At 44.9% G+C, this 23,507-nt stretch overlaps 1 protein-coding gene across 1 annotated transcript in view; it reads right to left on the bottom strand.

Moving 5' to 3' along the window:
- The window catches only part of LOC141111197 (CMP-N-acetylneuraminate-beta-galactosamide-alpha-2,3-sialyltransferase 4-like), a 154,363-nt gene extending 142,324 nt beyond the window's left edge, over positions 1–12,039 (bottom strand). The window contains exon 1 of the mRNA XM_073603281.1: positions 11,958–12,039. Within this exon, the coding sequence (XP_073459382.1) occupies positions 11,958–12,037 (80 nt within the window). The 5' untranslated portion in view covers positions 12,038–12,039. The remainder of the gene's footprint in view (positions 1–11,957) is intronic.
- Between the last annotated feature and the right edge of the window lie 11,468 nt (positions 12,040–23,507).

Here is a 23,507-nt window from a genome sequence, read left to right as displayed (position 1 = left end):
GATCCCCATCTCTAGACCATGCTGGCTTGCAGGGCTGGCGTCAGCCACCCTTGGGTGCCAGGATGGGGGAGGGGGCAGTAAAATCTGAATCCCCAGCCACATGCTCTCTCGGGTGAACTGGCTTTATATTAGTGAAGCACCTTAAAGTGTGGTAAACCTGTACTGTTATTACTATGTTAGGATTATGCATTCACGTACATTGAATCTGGCCCTTAAGTGGAAAAAGGTTGGTGACCCCTGCTGTAGTATATAATGTACAATGTGTGTGTTTCTGTAATATAATTGTGTCAAATACCTTTGTTACAGCGCTGCTCAGTGCTTCTGTGACCTGCCGGACCTCTCTTCCCCGTTTCAAGCACTACAGAGGGGGGCGCAAGATCCCCTGCTGACAGCTAGGAGAAGAGGAGGAGAGCAGCTGGAGGTCAGCTGTACCGAAGGTATTTGACACAATTATGATACAGAAACACACACATTGTACATTAAAAACTACAGTAATAGAGTGGATTATAGGATTTTACAAGCATTTTAAACTAGGGCTTATTTTCAGGGTAGGGCTTATATTGCAGCCCTCCTGGAAAATAACAGTAGGTCTTATTTTCGGGGTAAGTCTTATTTTCAGGGAAACACGGTACATCTTGAGGCCGTGGCTTTTAGCTTTCAATAGAAAGCAGCACTTTAGGGCAGTGTCACACTTGCAAGCCTTTAACTGGCAACAAGAAATCAGCAACAGGACAACTATGCAGGGCAGAGAAAAATACTTTCCCATTTGCACAGATCGCTCTGTCAGTAGCCAGATGAGCAAATTGTTGCTCTCTCTGTTGTGTGATATTTTGCAGCTTTTCCATCAGGGTGGTAGTGACACTACTTATCCTGCCAGCATTAGAGCGACCTCTGGAAACAGGTGAGCACTTTCACAGCACTTTTTAGCAATCCTGTCACTGGCAAGTTGTTGCCAGCAACAGAATCACAAGTGGCACTTTGGCCCAACCAATAAAAAATAGTAAACTTGTTATAATAAATTTAGTATAATAGAGAAATTCTTCCTTTTAAAGCAGAATTCCAGCCATTTTTTTTCAAATGTAGCGTTACATTTATAAACAGCCCAGTATACAAGGGATTAAAGCAAACTCTCCACTGCTGCAGCCATGAGTTTGGTGTAAATTTTTACAGCTGGCATAGGGCTTTCAAAGAAGAGTTATCTAAAGCTGCCTGGTCACTTTATGGGGCTCTAAAGGTGTCCGCAATAAAGTTAAATTAAAAAAAGTGTAAAAAAATAAGATAAATAAAAATATAATATATTTTTTAAAACACCCGGTACACACTGCAATTTAAGCATGCAGCATAAGGTGAGTGCATGTACCTAAACATAAATTGTACCAAACATGAGGTTCCAACACGTTGGAGTGAGGGCAAAATTCTAGTGCCACAATTCACATTTTAATTCTAAACTGATAACCGGTAAATGACTTTAAAGTGTGGCCTATGGACAGTTCTGAGTACCATCGTTTTTGTGATTGTAAAGTGATTTTAACGCTTAACATGTTTGGTATCTATATACTCGATGTAACCCCATCTTTTACCAAAAACTGGGTATAATATTGTGTACTTTTATGTTTTTGATAAACAGTTACTGTATCCCTTGTGTAGCCAGGAGCTGGTATTATGCCTGCCATTCAGGGACAGTGCACAGTGTTATTAATGTGGGGTTGTCTCCCTCTAGTGTTGGCTTGGACTCCCTGTGTCATTTCCTTTTAGGCAAAACTTGAGAGCAGAGCAAAGCATCGTGGGATGTGTAGTTCTGAATGCTGATGTTTTAATTCCAGCAGGACTGGCCTGAACTTCCACTACCAGATTGCTGAGAAGAGGAGAACAGAATGCTGGGAGAGGATATAAAAGGGAGGGTTGCGGCCCAGATCGCTCTCTTGGGACGCCGGCTTGGATCTGTCAGCAGGAGCTCTGTGTCAGTGTGAGCTGCTGCCGAGTTGTGACCTGTACAGCGGGGAGTCATGCAGCTGCATCCAGAGGGGTCTCTGCGGACAGCATCGCTTCCCACCTACAGCGGACCGGAGACTGTTCCAGATCCTCCAGCGACGCCTGCATTTCAGATCTGGGTAGGCCGCGGCGTGGTGTGACGTGGTCAGATACCATTCTCAGAGCCAGGATTCAGAGGGAGTTCCTGAAAGAGACTTCATCATCACATGCATCACTGTCAACGGCTCCTGTAACCAGTGTGGTGAGCGGGCAGTTGCCCATTTAGACTCTGTAAGACACTGCATATAGAGATCCCTTGTTTAATCCAGCTTTCTGGTACTTGTGGTGCCACTGGAAGTTAGTTCACATCACTGTATGCAGACATCTATATCCTGTTCACATCTTTACCACCTGCAATCTCATTGTATACATTGCCCATCATGCCCCAGGCGGTGACGTGATGGTTTGGATTTTGGGGGGCCTCTACGCCTTTTTTTTTTGCGTAGGGTTTCCCCTCAAAGTCCACACCAGACCGAAGGGTATGGTATGGTCTGGGGGGGTATGATATGTTTGTTATTTAAAGAAAAACAAACCTTTACAATCACTTAACCACTTACTGACCTTGCCACAGCTGAATGATGGCTACAGCGCGGTCAGATAATTCTGGGAGGGCATACAATGATGTCCTCCTAGAATCGCGCTCCCATCCGCCCCCTGCTCGGGACACGGCGTGCCATGTATCAAGGTAAAGGGCCAATCTTAGCAGCCCCTTTACCACCTGATCGTTCCATCCAATGATGGAGCGATCATTGTCTAGAAACCAACGTCATGTCTGGTTCTCTCCGCTGCTCACATCGATCGTGTAAGGGAGAAGCTGCATCGTGAGGCTGCATGAGTTTTCTTTTTTCCTTTTTCCCCAGCAGTGCTCTACAGTACCCCATCAGTGCACATCAGTACCCAGCAGTGCCACATCTGTACCCCATCAGTGCCACATCTGTGCCCCATCAGTGCTCTACAATGCTCCATCAGTACACATCTGTGCCCCATTAGTGCCATGTCAGTGCCCAGCAATGCCCCATCAGTGCACATCTGTGCCACATCTGTACTTTACAGTGCCGCATCTATGCTACATCTGTGCCACATCTGTGGTTTACAGTGCCCATCAGTAAGTGCTCATCAGTGCCACCCTATTAGTGGATCCTTTTCAGCGCCCGTCAGTGCTGTAAAAAATGCGTAGAAAATTGTGTTTTCATTTTCTTTCCACATTTTCCAAAAACTTGTGGAAAAAAATGACATGTTCAAAAGACTTATAATGCCTCATAGAATATACGTTGGGGTGTTTGCTTTCCAAAATTGGGTTATTTTGTGGGCATTTCCATTGTCCTGGTGCTCCAGGGCCTTCAAAAATGTGATAGGTTGTCAGGAAATTATATGTGTAATTTATGTCTCTAGAACGCCTGACAGTGATCCTTTCATGTTGGGACTCTCTATGTGGCCAGGCTGTGTAAAAGTCTCACACATGGGGTATCCCCATACTCAGGAGGAGTAGCAGAATGTGTTTTGGGGTGTAATTATAGCTATGCATATGCCGTGTGAGAGAAATAACCTGTTAATATGATAATTTTGTGAAAAAAAACTTCAAAAAACTCACCATGCCTCCTACTAAATACCTTGAACTGTCTATTTTCCAAAATGAAAATATGGGGGATTGGGACTTTAGATGAAGCACAGTTAAGTGCCTCCATCCCGGTATTTAGGTAAGTACAAAGGGAGAGTTGGGACTTTAAGATGAAGCGCTTGGGTAGTGGAGGTAAGATAGACCATATTTGAATTGCATTATGAAATGCTTATTGGTTATAATAAATAACAGACAATAAAAGGAGTATTTATTTCATATACGATAAAAAATATTCATTTCATATGTGTATAAGAAGTGTGCACATGACATAAGTATACACGTATAACAGCACATGATTTGATATCAAGTAAATGAGATAGTAAAGCATAATTTAGCTAGCAACAACATGCCTGACACCGACAAATGTACTCACATGGTAAATGTGCATTTGCTGAATAGGAAAAAAATTATGTAATTGAGTAACACAGATGGTACAAATGAGTATGATTCCATATGAGATGTAACTGGGGTATCAAAAACAAAGCTCGACACGTTTCGTTTCCCCACTCCTCAGGAGCTGATGCGGCCAAAATTCCTATGGAATATATATAGAAATGTAATTAACCATATTGTCCATATGAAAGAGTAAAAAATATATTAATAAATGAACATTAGGTGTGTATAGATTTTTTAACCAAACACACCCACCAACTCAAACAGCAAGTGCAGTGCGCGGTGGTGGGCGCAGGGTGGGCCAGGAACATGACCTCTCCACGGGAGCTAAGGCGGCATATGTATGGATGCAACACCGAAAAAGGTGAAGAGGTACAAAGTGAGGCGGAGTGTATCCACAAACAAAGGTATGTTGTAGTTGGAACAAACGTATCTGGGAACAAAATATTAAATGTGTGTATATGGTTTATATTAGTAGTATTTTATAAATGGTAATAATTGAATAATCGATAGTGAACCCAGTGAGTTCCAAGAGAAGTGATGACATAGGTAGACAAATATATATATTAGGGAATCTATACCTGAAAGTGGATAGCAATGGAATGAATGTAAAGGTTACAAGGATTAGGGTAAAGGTGTCATTGGAGATTGTGCATAAAAAGTTGCAAATAAAAAGAAAGTGAAAAGATAACAAGAAACTGAATGTGTATTGAAAAAACAGTCACCAAATATGCGAAAACCTGAACCAAGAAAAAACAAAACGAAACAAGAGAAGAAAGACGAGAGAAAAACTACAAAACCTCACCCAAATGTTGCATCTTGAGGCACCACCAGCTAAACGTGAAACATAAGGCTGGTGTGCAGTAACCCCAGAAAGAGACCAGCCGTGATCACAGCTGGCTCTAAGTGGGGGGGTATATGAATATGCCGCCAACGCCACGTGGGTGAAGCAAAGGAGGAGTTGCCGCACCTGGGCCGAGTGCACACTCAGCAGTCGGCGCAAAAAGACTCTTCCATGGAGACACCGAGATCTGAACGCTAGACGTCGGCGCAATGACGTCAGGACTGATACACTCCGCCTCACTTTGTACCTTCTCACCCTGCCCGGTGTTGCATCCATACATATGCCGGCTCAGCTCCCGTGGAGAGGTCATGTTCCTGGCCCACCCTGCGCCCACCACCGCGCACCACACTTGCTGTTTGAGTTGGTGAGTGTGTTTGGTTAAACCTATGTATAATCTATACACACCTAATGTTCATTTATATATATATATTTTTTACTCTTTCATATGGACAATATGGTTCTATATATTCCATAGGAATTTTGGCCGCATCAGCTCCTGATGAGTGGGGAAACACCCACGAAACGTGTCAAACTTTGTTTTTGATGCCCCAGTTACATCTCATACGGAATCATACTCATTTGTACCATCTGCGTTACTCAATTACATCAATATTTTCCTATTCAGTAAATGCACATTTACCATGTGGGTACATTTGTCGGTGTCAGGCATGTTGTTGCTAGCAATATTATGCTTTACTATCTCATTTACTTAATATCAAATCATGTGCTGTTATACGTGTATTCTTTACTATGCTTATGTCATGTGCACACTTCTTATACACACATGAAATGAATATTTTTTATCGTACATGAAATTAATTTTTTATTGTCTGTTATTTATTATAACCAATAAACATTTCATAATGCAATTCAAATATGGTCTATCTTATCTCCACTACCCAAGCGCTTCATCTTAAAGTCCCAACTCTCCCTTTGTACTTACTTTCCACAATGGGGTCATTTGGTGGGTGTTTGTACTTTCCTGGCTTGTTAGTGCCTCAAGAAATGAGGTCATCAGTTCGTCAGGTGTGATCAAGTTTCAGTGATTGTCACCATAGCTTGTAGACTCTATAACTTTCACAAAGACCAAATGATATACCGTATATACTCGAGTATAAACCGAGTTTTTCAGCACATTTTTTAGTGCTAGGAACCCCAAATTTGGTGTGCAAACCCAATGGAACTAGCACTACAACATATCCAAAGCTGGGGTTCCTATCACCAAGTGATCCTGAGATACAGGGCCCCAAATTCAGTTCGGAAAATCTCATTCTGCTGCAGGAAAGTGCTTGACATTTTCCGAACTGACTTTGGGGCCCCATATCTCAGGGCCACTTGGTTCTAGGAACCCCAGCTTTGGATAAGTTGTAGTTCCAGTTCCACTGGGTTTGCACACTAAACTTGGGGTTCCTAGCACCAAGTGGCCCCTAGATATGGGGCCCCAAATTCGGTCAACTGTGTCCATCTGCAGCAATGTTATTTCGGTACCCTTTGGGTCCAGAGATCCCATATTTTGGCTGCAGCTAGGGGGCATCTAGGAACCCTTAACTACCAAGTTTGAAGTTCGGGGGACCTATGGCTGCAAATGGACACAGCGAGGAATGCAAATTGGCACAGTGAGGCTGCAAATGGGCATTGTTGACCCTCTTTTCCACTTACAGTAGCTGCGCATTTCTCACTCTAGGCTTCGAGTCAATAAGTTTTCCCAGTTTTTTGTGGTAAAATTAGGTACCTCGGCTTATATTCGGATCGGCTTATACTCAAGTTTATACGGTTCACTAATTTGGGCTATTTTTACACAAAGATATGTAGCGGTATAAATTTTGCCCAAAATTTATGAAGAAAAATTACTAGTTTACAAGGCTGAGTATTTGTCATTCAAAGTGTGAGAGCACTGAAAGTTAAAAATTTGCCTGCTTAGGAAGGGGGTTTAAGTGCCCAGTGGGCAAGTGGTTAATATGATTCTAATAGGGAACCATTGATTTATACACCTCATGCGACCAGGGCCGGAGCTAGACTATTTTGCGCTCTAGGCAAGACCAGCTACTAAAAACAAAATTAATTTAATAATTGTAGCACCAGAACTCCTGTATAACACTAAACTGATGACCTATAGGGGCTTTGCGTGTGTGCACCCATGAAACGTCGGAAAATTTCAGTACCCTATATTTTTTCATCTGCAACACTTTAAAAGCCCCTAGGACATCAGGTTAGTGTTATGCATGTTCTGATGCTAGAATTGTTGCTCTCACTCCAGCGTGTGTGGTGATACATAACAACATGTGTAGGGCAATTGCATGCATTTTTGTATGTGTGTGTGTGTGTAGGGGGTGGGGGCTCTAAAATGTTTTGTTTTTTTGTGTCTCCTTAAATGTTTAAAACATTTTTTTTATATTTTTATTCTTTATTTATTTTAAATAACTTTTATTGCCATGACATAGGGGACCAACAGCCCTCTATGTGATAACATATAGGTGACAGGTACTCTTTAGTAGACATTCAAGGTCTATTAGACCCTGGATGTTTCCTCTGTACTCTGCTACAGCTGATGGAACACAGATGGTGGTCCATCAGCTGCTTCCCTGAGCACAGCTCCTGTAGAATGGGAGTGCCGGTCCAGTAAGTAACGTCTTACACGTAACTTCCTGGCCTGTGCTCAGGAGGGAGGATCAGGGGACGGATGTCTACAGGAGAGGGGGGGTGCAGCCAGGTAGGGAGAGGATGGAGCCAGGTGTGGAGTGCAGCCAGGTGGACAGGAGAGGGGAGCCAGTTGGACAGGAGAAAGGGGGGTGCAGCCAGGTGCACAGGAAAGGGGTGCAGCCAGGTGGACTGGAGAAGGGAGGTGCAGCCAGGTAGACAGAAGAGGGGGGTGCAGCAAGGTGGTTTGGGAGAGGGGGTGCAGCCAGGTGGACAGGAGAGGGGGGTGCAGCCAGGTGGGGGGGAGGATGGAGCCAGGTGAACAGGAGAGGGGGGTGCAGCCAGGTGGAGGGGAGGACAGAGCCGGGTAGACAGGAGAGGGGGTGCAGCCAGGTGGGGGGAGGATGGAACCCAGTGGATAGGAGAGGGTGTGTGCAGCCAGGTGGGGGAGTGGAGCCAGATGGACAGGAGAGGGGGATGCAGCCAGATGGACAAGAGAGGGGTGGTGCAGCCAGGTGGACAGGAGAGGGGGGGATGCAGCCGGGTGGGCAAGAGATGGGTGGTGTGGACAAGAGAGGGGGGATGCAGCCAGGTGGACAGGAGAGGGGTGGTGCAGCCAGGTGGAGGGGGGTGCAGCCAGGCGGACAGGAGAGGGAGGATGCAGCCAGGTGGACAAGAGAGGGGTGGTGCAGCCAGGTGGACAGAAGAGGGGGGATGCAGTCAGGTGGACAAGAGAGGGGGTGGTGCAGCCAGGTGGACAGGAGAGGGGGGTTCTTACCTTGGGGGTTATAATCACTGGCACTTTTTTACGGCTCCCTCCACGTGTCAGGCAATGGCCGTCAGTGTCAACTGTTCCAAGATCAGGAGATGGGGTCTCCTACAGGCTGAAAGTCACAACTCACACAGGAGAGACCTCCCCCATGACAGGTCAGTGGATCTCTGGGTCCCGACGGCCAGCCGCAGACAGGCTTGGTGAGTGGGGTGGGCTGCAGGAACAGCTTAGCTTTGGGCTCCACCAGGACAAGTGGCCCGGCGGCCCCATGGCCAGTCCAGGCCTGGATGGGTCCATCCCGGCTGTCTCTGTCCACAATGGCATCCGCCCTGCTCCTTCAATGGCTGCACATCACCCAGGGTGGGAGGCGGGCAGAGAGCTAACAGGGCTGCTGCCTGGACACCGACTTCGATCAGATCTCAAGGATGGAGGAGGAGAGGAGGCTGATTGAGTCACTGCAAATCTCCCCCTCCTCCTCAGTGTGCGATCATGGCTTCGGAGCCCTGGCTGCGCCCTAGGCGGCTGCCTAGTTTGCCTAGTGGTAGCACCGGCCCTGCATGCGAAATGACCTCCCAAAGTCGGAGTGTATGTCGCACTAGGGTGAACCGGGCCTAAAACACAAAGTGGTTGATCTACTAAAATTGGAGAGTGCAAAATCTGGTGTAGCTGTGCATGGTAGCCAATCAGCTTCTAACTTCAGCTTGCTCAATTAAACTTTGACAAAAAAAAAAAACTGGAAGCTGATTGGTTTCTATGCAGAGCTGCACCCGATTTTGCACTCTCCAATTTTAGTAAATCAACCCCAAGTGTGTTACTGGCCAAATCACCAGGTAAAAAATAAATAGAAGAGAAAACTAGTGCAGCAACCACATTTAAAGATTGGTACGCTGCAAAATATATAACACTTTAGGGCTTTGTTTACCCAGGCATACTTAAGCATACCACTGCATGAGAGCTATGATTTTCCTGCACTGGATGTACAGGTGTTCTGTACATCCATGTGCAGGCAGTCCCATTCATGTCAGATGTCAGATTGGGAGCAGTGGCTGTGTCCGTGCAGACACTGCTCCCCTAAAACATGATTGGGACTTTATAGCCAGCTCTTCCCAGAGTTGATATTCATGCGTAGAAATGCAGGATACACACTGTCCAGCTTTTTCTAGAATTTGGTGATTCCAGCCCGTCCGTCCGTCCGCATTTGGGTTGTTCCGTCAGGTTGGGTTATTCAGAGTGCTGGGTCTCGTGGTCTGTGTAAGGCCGTGTGGTGTCAGGAGTGGTCTGGGCATTTATCCAATCATCTAACAATCCAACCTCCAGTCCATCAGCAGATCTTCCTCACAAGAAAAGGCCCTGGCCGGGTATAAGCCAATTGTCCGATTTTGCCTGCCAGCTGGCAAGCAGGCTTTTCTTAAGGTGGTGGCACGTTTGATATATTGTTTGATTCACCCTGGTGTTCATCATTAGATTGAATTATTTCCATTTAGTAGCGCAGCTTCTTTCCCCTTTATATGATTGGGACTGCCTGCACAAAGATGCACAGACAACTTGTGCACCCTGTACGGGCAAACATGGCCCCCACATGGATGCAAGCTTGAGCATCTCTGTGTGAATGAGGCCTAATGTCTGCTTGCAAAAGTTTTTTCCTGATGTCTGCAGGTTGTGTGTTTTTGGTGGTGTACAGGCGCAGCACCTATACTGTATTTTGCTTCTATTTCTACCCAGGTCAGCCCTGAATACCCAGTGTGATACTGTAATTTTTACATTGGTATTGTGTTTGTTTCTGTGCTTATCACTTGGTGTTTATGTAGTGCACACCTCTGGATATTCCAAACCGCACAACAGATACAGGAGCAGTGGCAGCTGGTGGGGAAATTTTTTGGGGGGCGGCAAACAGTATGCCACCCCCCTGGGTCGGTCGGTCTGTCAAGAGCACTTACCCCATCACTGGCAACTTCCCCCTGCTCGGCGGCAGCCTCCTGTTCTCCATCACCGATGGCTCCTTGTTCTCCTGCTCTCCAAGGCGGTGGCTTTCGTTTCCCCCCTCCTCGGTGGCCAATCGGGAGTCTTCTCTTTTCGGCCAATCGGAAAACAGGTCTCACATCTACTTCTGATTGGCCGGATTAAGAAACAGTGTTTCAACAGCAAATATTCATTCGCTGTTGTAACACACCTGGGTGGGCTCCAGGTCGCCTGCTCTGTGACCCGAGCCCACCGGATTTTAAAGCCTATTAGAGCATATGGCTCTAATCAGGTGCTTAAAAAAAAAACCACTGCCACTGTAATTCATGTGCCCGGTGACCCGAAAGGGGCCGGACGCATGAATAGAAGGTGGCCATGGTGGCCATGGATGGATTCATGCTATGCATGAATCTATCCATTACCATAAAGGGGGTGGCCTGGAAAGAGGGGGCGGCGCCCCTAATGGACGGGTCGCCACTGTACAGGGGGACAAGGCTCTTAATCACAAATCCTCCAGCAGCAGCCTTTGTTGAAGGTGAAGGGGACAGCCAGATAATCTGAGACTCTTTATGAGCAGTCCCAGCCTTGCAACAACCATCTGGCATTCAACCTCTTAAGGACATGCACACCTAGGGTTTTAAGCAAAGGGTCATACTTTCAATGTCCAAGGACAGCAGTCGCCCATCAGTTTCTAAGCAAAATGTTTCTGTGATAAAAAGAACCCTCTTTAGGTGCACTTCCATAAGTGTTGCCCTGCAGCAAATATCTTTCAATCCAGATTCCTCCAAACTAGGGATGCATCGATACCGTATTTTTATTGGTGAGTGCGAGTACCGATACTTTCAGTTAAGTACTCGCCAATACCGAGTACCAATACTTTGTGATGTGATTTGCATCCATATAAAATGAATGGGTGCAAATCGCACAGCAAAGAGTTGCATACCATTTAAACAGGAATGTGATTCTTTCTGAATCACATGCGGCTTGTCATTGTCAGTGATTTCAGCCTGGGTTCACACAGGTGCAGGAAACCGCATGCCATGCAGATAGGAATAGCACCGCACTCCTTTTCAAATTGCATGCAATTCTTTGCAGTGTGATTTACGCCTATTAATTTTGTATGGACGCAAATCGCACCACAAAGTATCAGTTTTGGGTATCGGGAGCATTTTCATGCGTACTCGTGAAAATACTTGGTATCAGCGCATCCTTACTTCAGACCCTCAGCCAAGCGCATACTGAGGCCTAAAATCAGCTCTCTAGTACACAGGCTGCATCACAGAGGCAGCAGCAGCCCCAGGATAAGAACACTCTGAGCAAGCCTCCCAAACATTTATCTTCTCCCTCAGGTCAAATAAATATTCATAACTTCAGTGGCTGGTCCACCTACTCTGTCTGTGGAAGCTTCTTCCGAAGTCAGACAGGAGCTAATAATAGATAACAGATTCCTGCTCCACTGAGTATGGCATAGCCAAAAAGCAAATTTAGCCTAACTAGGGCAGGATGCTACATCCCCATCGAAGCTTCATATACACAGGAGAATTTACTAACCTCTTCACGTGTAATTTGGTGATACTATACCCTCTGTCGGTAGTGCAAGACTAAATGACTACAGAAGCAATGAAGTGTTATAAATCAAACGTACAGAAAGTTCTTGAATCATATTTGTTTTTGCTCAATATATAATATGCATCTTTATTTACCTTGATATATAGCCTTCTATGTTGTTATACAATAGAATACCAGACCCTAACCCTACCAAGACCAATGCCACCAAAACCATCCATCCTGAAACGAAAAAAAAGAAACTATTAGTGGAATGTTACAAGAAATGAGAATCCCATCGAATTTACAGAGGTAGAAATAATTTTGTTCCAGAAACGCAGCCAAAATACATCCTATTTATCATTGTTAATGCTCATTATGTCTTTGAACATACAGTAGACACCATTGGTGTTGCCATCATTAGGAGCCCATATCTTCACTGTAGGCATCCATGATGGCAGCACCCAGCAACAGTCTTGAGGCTTTTGGATGTCTACACAAAGGACCCTTTTACAAGTTGATGACATGCATAAAATTTGTTAAATGCACATATAATCTTACGGTGAAAATTTTGGTAAAATAAATAATCTGACAGCAGGTACATGAGGTGGCAGCCTTTCTGCAGGGTTTTTAAACAGGTTTACTTTAAAGTTTTTTTCTTCTTTGGAGAGGAAAGGAAATGTAATTTCCCAAGTTATCCTTCAGGATGGTCACATGAGAGATTGGCTCCACCTCATACAGGAAACACATGCGCAGAGACATTTAAGACACTTTTCACACTGGAGGCCGATCCTGGGGTGCACAGGGTACATTGCACCCAGGCGCCACAGAGAAGGGGGTGCCGAAGCGCCAGGGCACCGTCAGTTCCAAGTGTGCACCTCCACCTCCCACTCAGCGGCCCGCCGGCGTGCCCACTGCAGTGTGCACATTCCCCTTCTCGCCTACTCCACAATTCCCCTGCTGCAATGTGCACATCCTGCACCTACTGTATAGCCCGTATGAGGAGGGAGGAGGAGGTAGGCTAGGTCTGCCCCACCTCCTCCCCATGTCCCCTTTGTGCCCACCCACAACCCCTGCGTGCAGCCAATCTGTGCCTGGTAGGGGGTGTGAGCGGGAGATTTCATTGCAGCCAGAGATCCTGTCCTGACGTTGTTGCCTGTGCCTCTGAAGACAATGCAGCATGTCACCCCTGTGTGAGTGATCTCCCCCCACTCTCTCTTCCCTAAATGTGCCATAGCCTGCCAGCCTTTCATGTGCCAGTCTTCCTGCCTGCCATGTGCCATAGTCCACCTGCCTCCCATGTGCCAGTCTTCCAGCTTTCCAGTTCAGCAGAGCTCCATTTTCAGTGGTATGTGATGTCCTTCACGTTGCTCCCCATCACATTGCAGGCGCACTGTGAAGGAGTTACCGGCTCGGTTTTAGACAGGGAGTAGCAAGAGAATGGTGCGGATGGGTTGGGGGGGCGGCAAAATGCATCTTCGCCTATGTAGTCAAAAAGCCTTGCACCAGCTTTGAGTGCCAGAGTGCTCCCCTCCCTCCTTCTCCATTTGTGTATGTCACACGCATCACACAAGCTTTGGTCTGAAATGTTCAGCGGTGCTGTAACAAAGTCCCGCCTCCTAGACCTGCTCCTGTGAAAGACGGAACACTGATTCAAAGCCGAGACATTGAATCAGTGTGACTTGTACCAGAGCCGTGAGGCGGTCTAGGAAGCAGGACTTTGTTACAGTGGCCTCCCGGGCAATTCAAATCCAAGCTCCCTGACAGCAGGAGATTGCCGCTCTGTGTGATCCAAGGGCACTGGTAGGCTAAATTTGGTGGGCACTGGTAGGCTGAATTTGGTGGGCACTGGTAGGCTGCATTTGATGGCACTGGTAGGCTGCATTTGGTGGGCACTGGTAGGCTGCATTTGGTGGGAACTGATAAGGTTGCATTTGGGGGAACTGATATGCTGCATTTGGGGGGCACTGATAAGCTGCATTTAGTGGGCACTGATAAGCTACATATTATAGGCACTGATAAGCTGCATTTGGTGGGCACTGATAAGGCTGCATTTGGTGGGCACTGGTAGGCTTCATTTGATGGGAACTGATAAGGCTGCATTTGGTGGGCACTGATAAGCTACATTTGATGGGCACTAATAAGGCTGCATTTGGTGGGCACTGATAAGCTGCATTTGGTGGACACTGATAAGCTGCAGTTGGTGGGCACTGATTAGGCTGCAATTGGTGGGCATTGGTAGGCTGCATTTGGTGGGCACTGGTAGGCTGCATTTGTTGGGAACTGATAAGGCTGCATTTGTTGGGCACTGGTTGGCTGCATTTGTTGGGCACTGGTTGGCTGTATTTGGTGGGCACTGGTTGGCTGCATTTGGTGGGCACTGGTAGGCTGCATTTAATGGGCACTGGTAGGCTGCATTTAATGGGCACTGGTAGGCTGCATTTAATGGGCACTGATAAGGCTGCAACAGATGGGCACTGGTAGGTTGTAATTGGTGGGCACTCGTAGGCTGCATTAATCTTTTGTATCACTTCTGCAGTTTCTGACCATCTCTTGTATCATGTCTGCAGTCTCTGACCATCTCCTGTACTATGTCTGCAGAATATCTGGGGGCTCTTTCTAACAGACACTCTAACAGAGGCCCTCTCTCTGTGTCCATTAGAGAGACCCCCCCCTCCAGGTCCCATTAGAGTACTCTGCTTCTCTTCCTGTATTTTGTTTATTGTTAAGAGATCATGGGAGGATCCCAGGGTAGCGAAGGCTCCTTCGGGGAGCATCTCTGTGTTTGAGTCATTGCCATAGAAACATTTATAAAAGGGGAGGAGTTAGTAAGATGACCACGCCCATGTGGGGGCGCCAGAAATATTTCTGCACCCAGGCGTCTGTGACCCTAGGATTGGCCCTGAGCGTAGCCCCGTATGCTGATGACATGCTGCTCTTCCTTGGTGACGCGGGCCCTTCACTGCAGGGAGCTTTATCTGTTCTAAACACCTTTGCGACTGTCACTGGGTTACAAGTCAACTGGACTAAATCCCCACTGTTCCCAATCGACCAGGCAGCTAGGGCAACGGCCCCCCCAGACACTCCCCTCCAATGGGTAGATGCTTTCAAATATTTAGGTGTAAACATCTCCTCTCAAGCTACCGATTACATCCCCCTTAATTTAGTCCCAGTTATCCTAGAACTAAAGACCAAACTTAAGTCATGGGGTAATCTGGCATTGTCCCTGTGGGGTAGAGCCAACCTTTTAAAAGTGAAAATCATCCCTAAACTCACTTACCATTTTCAACATTCCCCGCAATGGATACTCAAACCCTTTTTTAAGAAATCCAATCAATTATTTTCCTCATTCCTATGGGGCCCCTCACCACCCAGATACAGATTGACCACTTTGATGAGACCAAGAACGCAGGGCGGTATGGCATTCCCTGACTGCTACAAATATTTTCTAGCCACTCAGTTGGTAACTACTGCCTGGTGGCTGGACCCTGATGGAACAAACTCCTCTATGGCGCTAGAGGCATCAGTGGTGGGGTCACTAGAGGCGCTTAAATTACTGATATTTAGGGGACCTTGTGTCCTATATTCTATGACTCTCTCTATGCGCACCACCCTGCGGGCTTTCAAGCGTGTCTGATGGTAGAGAAATATAGAATTAACGAAGTTTCACCGAATGCCCCTATTTGTCTAAATCCTAACCTCCCCCATTTATACAAACTGCCAGACCCATATGCTTGGACAAAAATATGGCGTTAAAGTTATATCACAGATGGTGTCACAGAATACCTTGGTCCCTTTAACGCATATCACCTCAGCTAACAAAATTCCACAACACTACATATTTCGCTATCTACAACTATCTCATGCCTTTGCAGCGCAATTCCCACTTTCCTCCTGCAACGTGGTCCAGTCATGGTTGGAGAAGACACTCAGATCTAGATGTGCCGAAAAGCCTACCTCACGCTTATATGGACACCTGCATTATGTGTCTCTCCCACCCTTGGAAAAGCTCTGGTCCTGCTGGCTACGAGACATTCCTACACTGGACAACGATGATTGGGATGATATCTGGGACTTTCCATTTAGCTCCCTGGTTTCCTTACGAGACAGGCTTGTGCAGTTTAAAATAGTACACAGAGCATACTATACGCCTCATAGACTCCACAAGATGAAACCTGAGCATTCCGCAGAATGCTGGAGATGCAACACCTCACCGGGTGACTTCTCACATATCTTCTGGCACTGCCCCAAGATTTGGCAATACTGGACAGAGGTACTAGATTTGATTAATCTGGTTGCCTCGGTCACACTGATAAAGATGGATATATGCTTACTTGGGCTCATAGAAACAATTATACCGACTGTTGCTAAAAGGACTCTGATAGGGCTGTTGCTTTTCTATGCCTGGAAAAACATTGCTATGCATTGGAAAAAAACCTTCTGTGCCATCCTTGACTCAATGGAAATGTCTGGTTAATGAAAGCCTTCCATTATACAAAGATACCTATATCAATGGAGGGTGCCCCATGAAGTATGACAAAATATGGTGTAAATGGCTAGCTGAGCCAACGACAGCCTAACAGATCAGAGGGAGCAAGAGTTATAATGTATCTCTATATCGCAAATACATGTCTAGCCTTAACTGAATAATGGGGCGGACGCTGCGACAGACTGCAAATAGTGATTCCAGATAGATGAAGGGCAAACAATTATTCCGAATCTCCTCTGTTATTTCACTCAACATAAATCTGTGATAATGTTATGTAAGACTGCATGGCGGTCTACAAATGTACTGCTATGCACTGAACTGTTCATGTGTTTTTTGTTTGTTTGTCTGTTTTAAAGTACAATAAAAAGAATTTAAAAAATATATATATATTACAATTGTACTTTTGTGGTAACATAGGCAGGATATTTGGTAATCAGGACTTGAAAGCATGCAAACTAATAAAAACATTAACCACTTAAGGACCGGAAGATTTGCCCCTTAATGACCAGGCCATTTTTCGCGATACAGCACTGCGTCGCTTTAAATAACAATAGCGCGACACTGTACTCAAACAAAATTGATGTCCTTTTTTCCCACAAAAGAGCTTTCTTTTGGTGGTATTTGATCACGTCTACGGTTTTTACTTTTTGCACTATAAATAAAAAAAGACCAATTTTGAAAAAAAAAAAATATATATTTTTTTTTTTCTGAAATATATATCCCCAAAAAAATGTCTTTATCAGTCTAGGCCAATATGTATTCTTGTATTCTTCTACATATTTTTGGTAAAAGAAATCACAATAAGCGTATATTGATTGGTTTGCACAAACGTTATAGCGTCTACAAAATAGGGAATAGATTTATGGCATTTTTTTTTTTTTTACTAGTAATGGCAGTGATCTGCGATTTTTAGTGGGACTGCGACATTGCCTCTGCGGGGAAAGATCGCTGACTGGCTCCCCCGCTGGCCAGTCAGAGCGCCCACGAATGCTAGTGCATGAGTCTCCGTACCGTTACGGCGATTTGCGCAGCCGAGCCACCTTGCCGCAGTACATCTAAGGCAGGTGGTCGGCAAGTAGTTAAAGCAACAGTGTAAAAATAAAAGACATTTAAAAAATGAATAATAATATAATGATAACTAAAAAAATTTTAAGTGCCCCCTGTGCTAGCGCGCAAAGACTTTTAAAGCATCACCCGTGGATAGTAAAATTTACATTGTTTGTCATCGTTGTGCAGGCTAGTGCAATTTTAAAGTGTGACGTGTTTGGTATCTATTTAATCTACATGACATCATCTTTTATATTTTCAAAAAACTTGGGTTATGTATTGTGTTTTTTTTTGCATTAAAATGTAAAAAAAAAAAAATTTCCCCCCAAAAATTGCATTTGAAAAAACGCGCAAATACCGTGTAACATAAAAAAATGACAAAACCCACCAATTTATTCTCTGGGGTTCTAACTAATTTTCTAGCAAAAACAAACAGATTTTCACATGCAAACAAAAAGTGCCAGAAAATGCCCAGTCTTCAAGTGGTTAACAATATTTTGAGCGATATTTTACATTTTGATCACTGACCACACAGAATATCACATTTAACCTCCTTACATTCAGGCAGAGCTAGTCCCAGCCTAGAAAACAACCCAACTGGGGAGAATATTATAGCTGAAAGCAGCTATAGCCTTGCAAAATTATCTTTTTATTGTGACTAAAATTTGCATTAAAAAAATGTACTGGCTGTAATTGGCTGTACACTCAGATCCTGTGACCAGAATGGCCTTTTAATTGTGGACAGGCTAACTTATCAGCATAGTTAAACACAGACAATTCTACATAAAATGTAAGACATATAAAAGACAATATGACTTCAACATGGCTGAACTACTTTTCAAATCACATTAAATATATATTTGTATCCCTTACAATTAAAGCATTTGAATAAATAGTACCACAGACTGTGATTCCAGGAGAAAAACAAATCAAACACAGATACTTTAATTTAGTCATTTTCACAGTGTTTGGTGTGGATCCAGGTGACTTTTTTCCTCAAGTTTTGTAAACCGTACATTAAGTAGATGCTTTATTGTGTTTCGAAACATTTCCTTATATACAGCAGGTAAAATAAGTATTGAACACATCACCATTTTGCTAGGTAAATATATTTCTTTTTTTTTTTTTCCAACAAAATTTTTATTGAAGGTAATGGTACAGTACACGTTATGCAAGACTTAAAATAGAGGAAAGTTTCGTCATACAATACTTGGTAATTATTACTACAAATCTCAATATAGCTTGTAAGAGTACATGGCCAAGCATTGACTAACTTCAGTAAATGGACAGTCTTTGTACACTAGACAGTTATAAAAATGTATTCGTATCTGAAGACATTAAAATGGTGGAGAGAAATATCAGAGTTCAAAAAATGGGATAGAGTTGCTTTACATCAATACCTACAGTAATTATATAACCATAAAAGTTCTGTGTTTTTATGTTATTTAAACAGGCTAGTGGTACGGGGTCTAGATAGAGCCTGTAGGAGTACAGGTATATGTGGTTGGGGGGGGGGGGATTCCTTATTCCCTCTCTCTCCGCCACAACTCCCCCATCTCTCTCAGGGTAGACTCGTTTTGTATTCATCCGTGGTACGGAAATGTAGCCAACAGGCCCATGTGCTATTGAATTTGGCGGGTGTGTCTTTCGTTTGGTGTATGAGTTCTTCCATCTCAGCAGTTTTTTGTATACGTTTATACCAGTCTGCTACAGTTGGTGGTTCAGGAGATCGCCATTTGCATGGAACACACATCTTAGCTGTGTTTACCATGTGCATAGCAAGAGAGCGGAAGTAGGAGCGTGTTGGAATGGTGGATGAGGAATTGCTCTGGGGTGTAGTCAAGTGTGAAAGTGGTTACTTGTTTGATAACTCTGTGGACCTCTTTCCAGAACGGTTGGATTTTGGGGCATGTCCACCATATATGTATGAGGGATCCAATGTCTGTTTTACATCTCCAGCAGTGCTGGGAAAGAGCGGGGTTAAAGTGGTGTAGTTTAAGTGGGGTTCTGTACCACCTGGATAGTACTTTGAATGCATTCTCCTGTACCTGGACATTAATGGTTCCCTTGTGTATGAGCGTGTAGATATTTTCCCATTATTTTTCTGTGAGGTTAATGGCAAGTTCTTGTTCCCATTTTTTGTTATTCCAGAGTAAGTGTGAGTTCTGGTTCGAGAATAGCATGGTGTATGTAAGAGAGATTAAATGTTTTTGAGGTTCCTCTGTCAAGCATAGGGATTCGAAGGCAGTGGTATGTCTTGCCCATTCTGGTTGGGGTTTGGGTTTATTAAAAAAGTGCCTAATTTGTATATACGTCCAGAAGGGGAATGTGGCTGTATTCATTTTGGTGGCCAGTTCTGCTTGAGTTAGAAGGCGGCCATCAGTAAAGAAGTGTTCTGCTCGAATGTTTGGGTGAGGCCAACCTTCGGTAAGAAAGGAAGGATATGTACCTGGTGTGAACTCTGGGTTGTGTGCTAGTGGTGTCATTGGGCCTAGGATGGAAGAAATCTCATATTTGTTGCATGCATCCCGAAAGGAGGTCAGTGTTGGAGTAATGAGTAGGTGAGATTTACATTCTGGGGGGATATGTTGAGGTGTGGTCCAGGGGAGTTGAGCTAACGGGAGGGGTGACATCGATTGTTCCAAATCGATCCAGTCTTTATATCTGGTATGTATGTTCCAGTCAATGATCCTTGTAAGGTGGCATGCTTGTTGATATTTTTTTATATCGGGCAGCCCGATTCCTCCCTTAAGTTTGGGATATGTGAGCCTGATGTAGCTAAGTCTTGGTTTTAATTTACCCCACACAAATTTAATGCAAGTTGTGCGATACGTTGAAAAGAAAGCAGGTGGGATTTTGATTGGGATCGTCTGCAAAAGGTACAATATTCTGAGCAAGATGTTCATTTTAATGATTGCAGCTCTTCCAAACCAGGAAAAAAACCCAGTGGTCCAGTTTGTTAAGTCTTTCATTATGTTTTGTAGCAGTGGTAGGTGGTTTAGGGAGTATAAGTCATTAAGGGATCTTGGGAGTTGTATGCCCAGGTAGGTAATTGCGCGATCATTCCAGGTGAATGGGAATATTGTTTGGCAATGTTTGTATGTTGCGGATGGTAGGGTGACATTTAAGGCGTTAGATTTTGTGAAATTAATTTGTAGGTTTGTTAGAATCTTGAAGGTATCGAAGTCTTTGAGTAAGTTTGGGATAGTGGTGAGCGGGTCGGTAAGAAAAAGGAGTATGTCGTCCGCAAAGGCTGCTAATTTGTATGTGCGGTTTTTAATCTCTTTGACTTCTGGGTTCTCCCTTAGTCTTCTCAGAAGTGGTTCAAGCGTGAGGATAAATATTATAGGGGAAAGGGGGAAACCTTGGCGTGTTCCATTCGATATGGAGAAGGCATCCGACTGGTGGCCGTTAACTCGGACTCTTGCGGTTGGGTTAGTATATAGCGTCAGTATGAGGTTTAGCATTTTTGATGGGAGGCCTATGGCCTGTAAAGCTTCCGTCATGTAGTCCCAGGCCACTCTGTCGAATGCCTTCTCCGCATCCAGGGATAGTATGAATCCCTGTTGTCTGGTGGAAGTAAGCCAATGGTGGATGTTTATGGCTTTGAGCGTGTTATCTCTCGCTTCTCTGCCCGGGACAAATCCAACTTGGTCGAGATGCACCAGTTGGGGGAGAAGAGGGAGAAGTCTGTTTGCTATTGTTTTGGCGTAGCATTTGAGGTCTACATTGAGTAGTGAGATGGGTCTGTAGCTTGAAACTACTGTTGGATCCTTATTTGGCTTAGGGATCACAGCAATGTGGGCGGTTAAGAGGTCTCTAGGGGGTTCTGAGGAAGACGTGAACGAGTTGAAGGCGGACAGAAAAAACGGGATAAGGATATCTGTGTAGGTTTTGTAGTATCCTACAGTCAGACCGTCTGGTCCGGGACTTTTGCCCGTTTTTAGTTGTTTCAATGCTTGAACAACCTCTTCTATGGTTAAAGGGTTGTCAAGTTCTCGTGCCATGGACTTGGAAATAGGGGCCGGACTGTATTTTCGTAGAAAGTCAGTGATTAGTTGTTTTCTTGCTCCCTCATTTGCTGTAGGGGTCGTGGGGGAGAGGTTATATAGTTTAGTGTAGTATTTAACGAATTGTTTCGCTATGTCTGGTGTTGAGTTCATTTTTTCCCCTGAGACATCTGTTATAGAGTGTATTGTTGTTGAGACTTTTTTGTGTTGTAAGGATCTCGCAAGTATTTTACTGGCTTTGTTGCCGTATTCATAGAATGTTTTCTGCAATAGTATATATTTGCGACGTATTTGTTTTCCTAAAAGGTCTAATAGGGCGTACACACAGTCGGACTTTGTTCGAACATTCCAACAACAAAATCCTAGGATTTTTTCCGACGGATGTTGGCTCAAACTTGTTTTGTCTACACACGGTCGCACAAAGTTGTCGGAAAATCCGATCGTTCTAAACGCGGTGACGTAAAACATGTATATCGGGACTTTAAACGGGGCAGTGGCCAATAGCTTTCATCTCTTTATTTATTCTGACCATGCGTGGCACTTTGTCCGTCGGATTTGTGTACACACGATCGGAATTTCCGACAACGGATTTTGTTGTCGGAAAATTTTATCTCCTGCTGTCCAACTTTGTGTGTCGGAAAATCCGATGGAAAATGTCCGATGGAGCCCACACACGGTCGGAATTTCCGACAACACGCTCCGATCGGACATTTTCCATCGGAAAATCCGACCGTGTGTACGGGGCATAACAGTCCCTGTCGGGCTTGAATAAGCTCAGTTAGGGTAGTTACAGCCTGTGTGTGCATGTGTGCTTTTTCTAGATTCTGGATCCGTTCCGTGAGTGTTTTATATTGTTGTCGTCGTTCACGGTTACGTTTAGCTGCTGCTGCGATGAAAAGGCCACGGATCACGCATTTGTGGGCTTCCCAATTAATAAGTGGGGAGGTGTCGGGGGGTTTATTCTCTTGAAAATATTGTTTGAGACGATTTTCGACTTCAGCTGTAATAATGGGATCAGTAAGTAGGGAGGCGTGGAATGGTTTCGGGGAAGGTCAATGTCATGGAAACAGGATGGTGGTCAGAGATGAGCATAGCATCTATGGATGCGTGTTTGAGCATGGGCAAGTCTGTTTGTGACATGAATATATAATCTATATAATCTATTCTGGAGTACCGGCGATGTGGCGGTGAATAGAAAGTGAAATCTTTGCCGTTGGGGTTTAGCGTTCTCCAAGTATCATGGAGTAGCAGGTTTTGAAGGAGTGATTTTATTTTTTGGAGGGCTGTATAGGGGAGAGAGGATGTTCCCATTGAGGTGTCCTGTGTTGGGTCGAGTGGTATATTAAAATCTCCGCCGAGAAGGAGAATACCTTCCTGGAAGGTGGTTAACAAGTCAGTGATGTTGCGAAAGAAGGAAACCTGGCCGTTGTTAGGGGCATATATGTTAGCTAGCGTAATTTTCTTATTGAGGTATGATCCTTTCAGAAAGAGGTATCTGCCATCTTTGTCAATCAATGTGTCATTTAGTTGAAAAGGGCATTGTTTCTTTATGAGAATTACCCTGCCAGGAAGACACATAGGTGCACCCCCGCCCCCAGAGGGGAAGGACAGGCACTGAAGGAGAGGTGGAAGTAAATCTAGCACCATACATCCGATACTGTGCAAAAAATTTTCTAATGAAGAAATAGTATTAACAATCCTCATCACTTATTCACAGGGTACTGCATGCTGGGGCCCGCGTCTCCTAAATGTGCACATCCCTCTTTCCCCTCCCTCCCCCCTCCTGTCATTTTTATTTTATTGCATTATATTCTCTCTTCCCTTTCTATATTCTTTTTCCCCTCTCCTTCCTTTTTCCTGTTTTTCCCTTCCTTCACTTTCTTGTCTGTCCTCAGTTTCTTTCCCCCCCCCCTCCTCTCTCCCTTCCCTTCTTTTCCCTCTCCCCCTTCCCTTCCCCTCCCCCCCCTTTCCCTCCTCCTCTTCCCCCTCTCCCCCTCCCCCCTCTTTCCCCCTCCCCCTTTCTCAGTTCCTTCCCCCCCCTCCCTTTTTCCCCTCCCCCCCTTTCCCTTCCTTCCCCGTTTTTCCCCCCTTTTTACCTCCTCCTTTCTCTCCGTTCCCCCCCCCCCTTTTCCTTCCCCTCTTTCCTTTCTCTTCCCCCCCCT

The sequence above is a fragment of the Aquarana catesbeiana genome, linkage group LG10 (assembly GCF_042186555.1).
Source record: "Aquarana catesbeiana isolate 2022-GZ linkage group LG10, ASM4218655v1, whole genome shotgun sequence".
Classification (NCBI taxonomy): Eukaryota; Metazoa; Chordata; class Amphibia; order Anura; family Ranidae; genus Aquarana; species Aquarana catesbeiana.
Note: the sequence above shows the minus strand (reverse complement) of the source record. Positions and strands in the feature narration are given on the sequence as shown.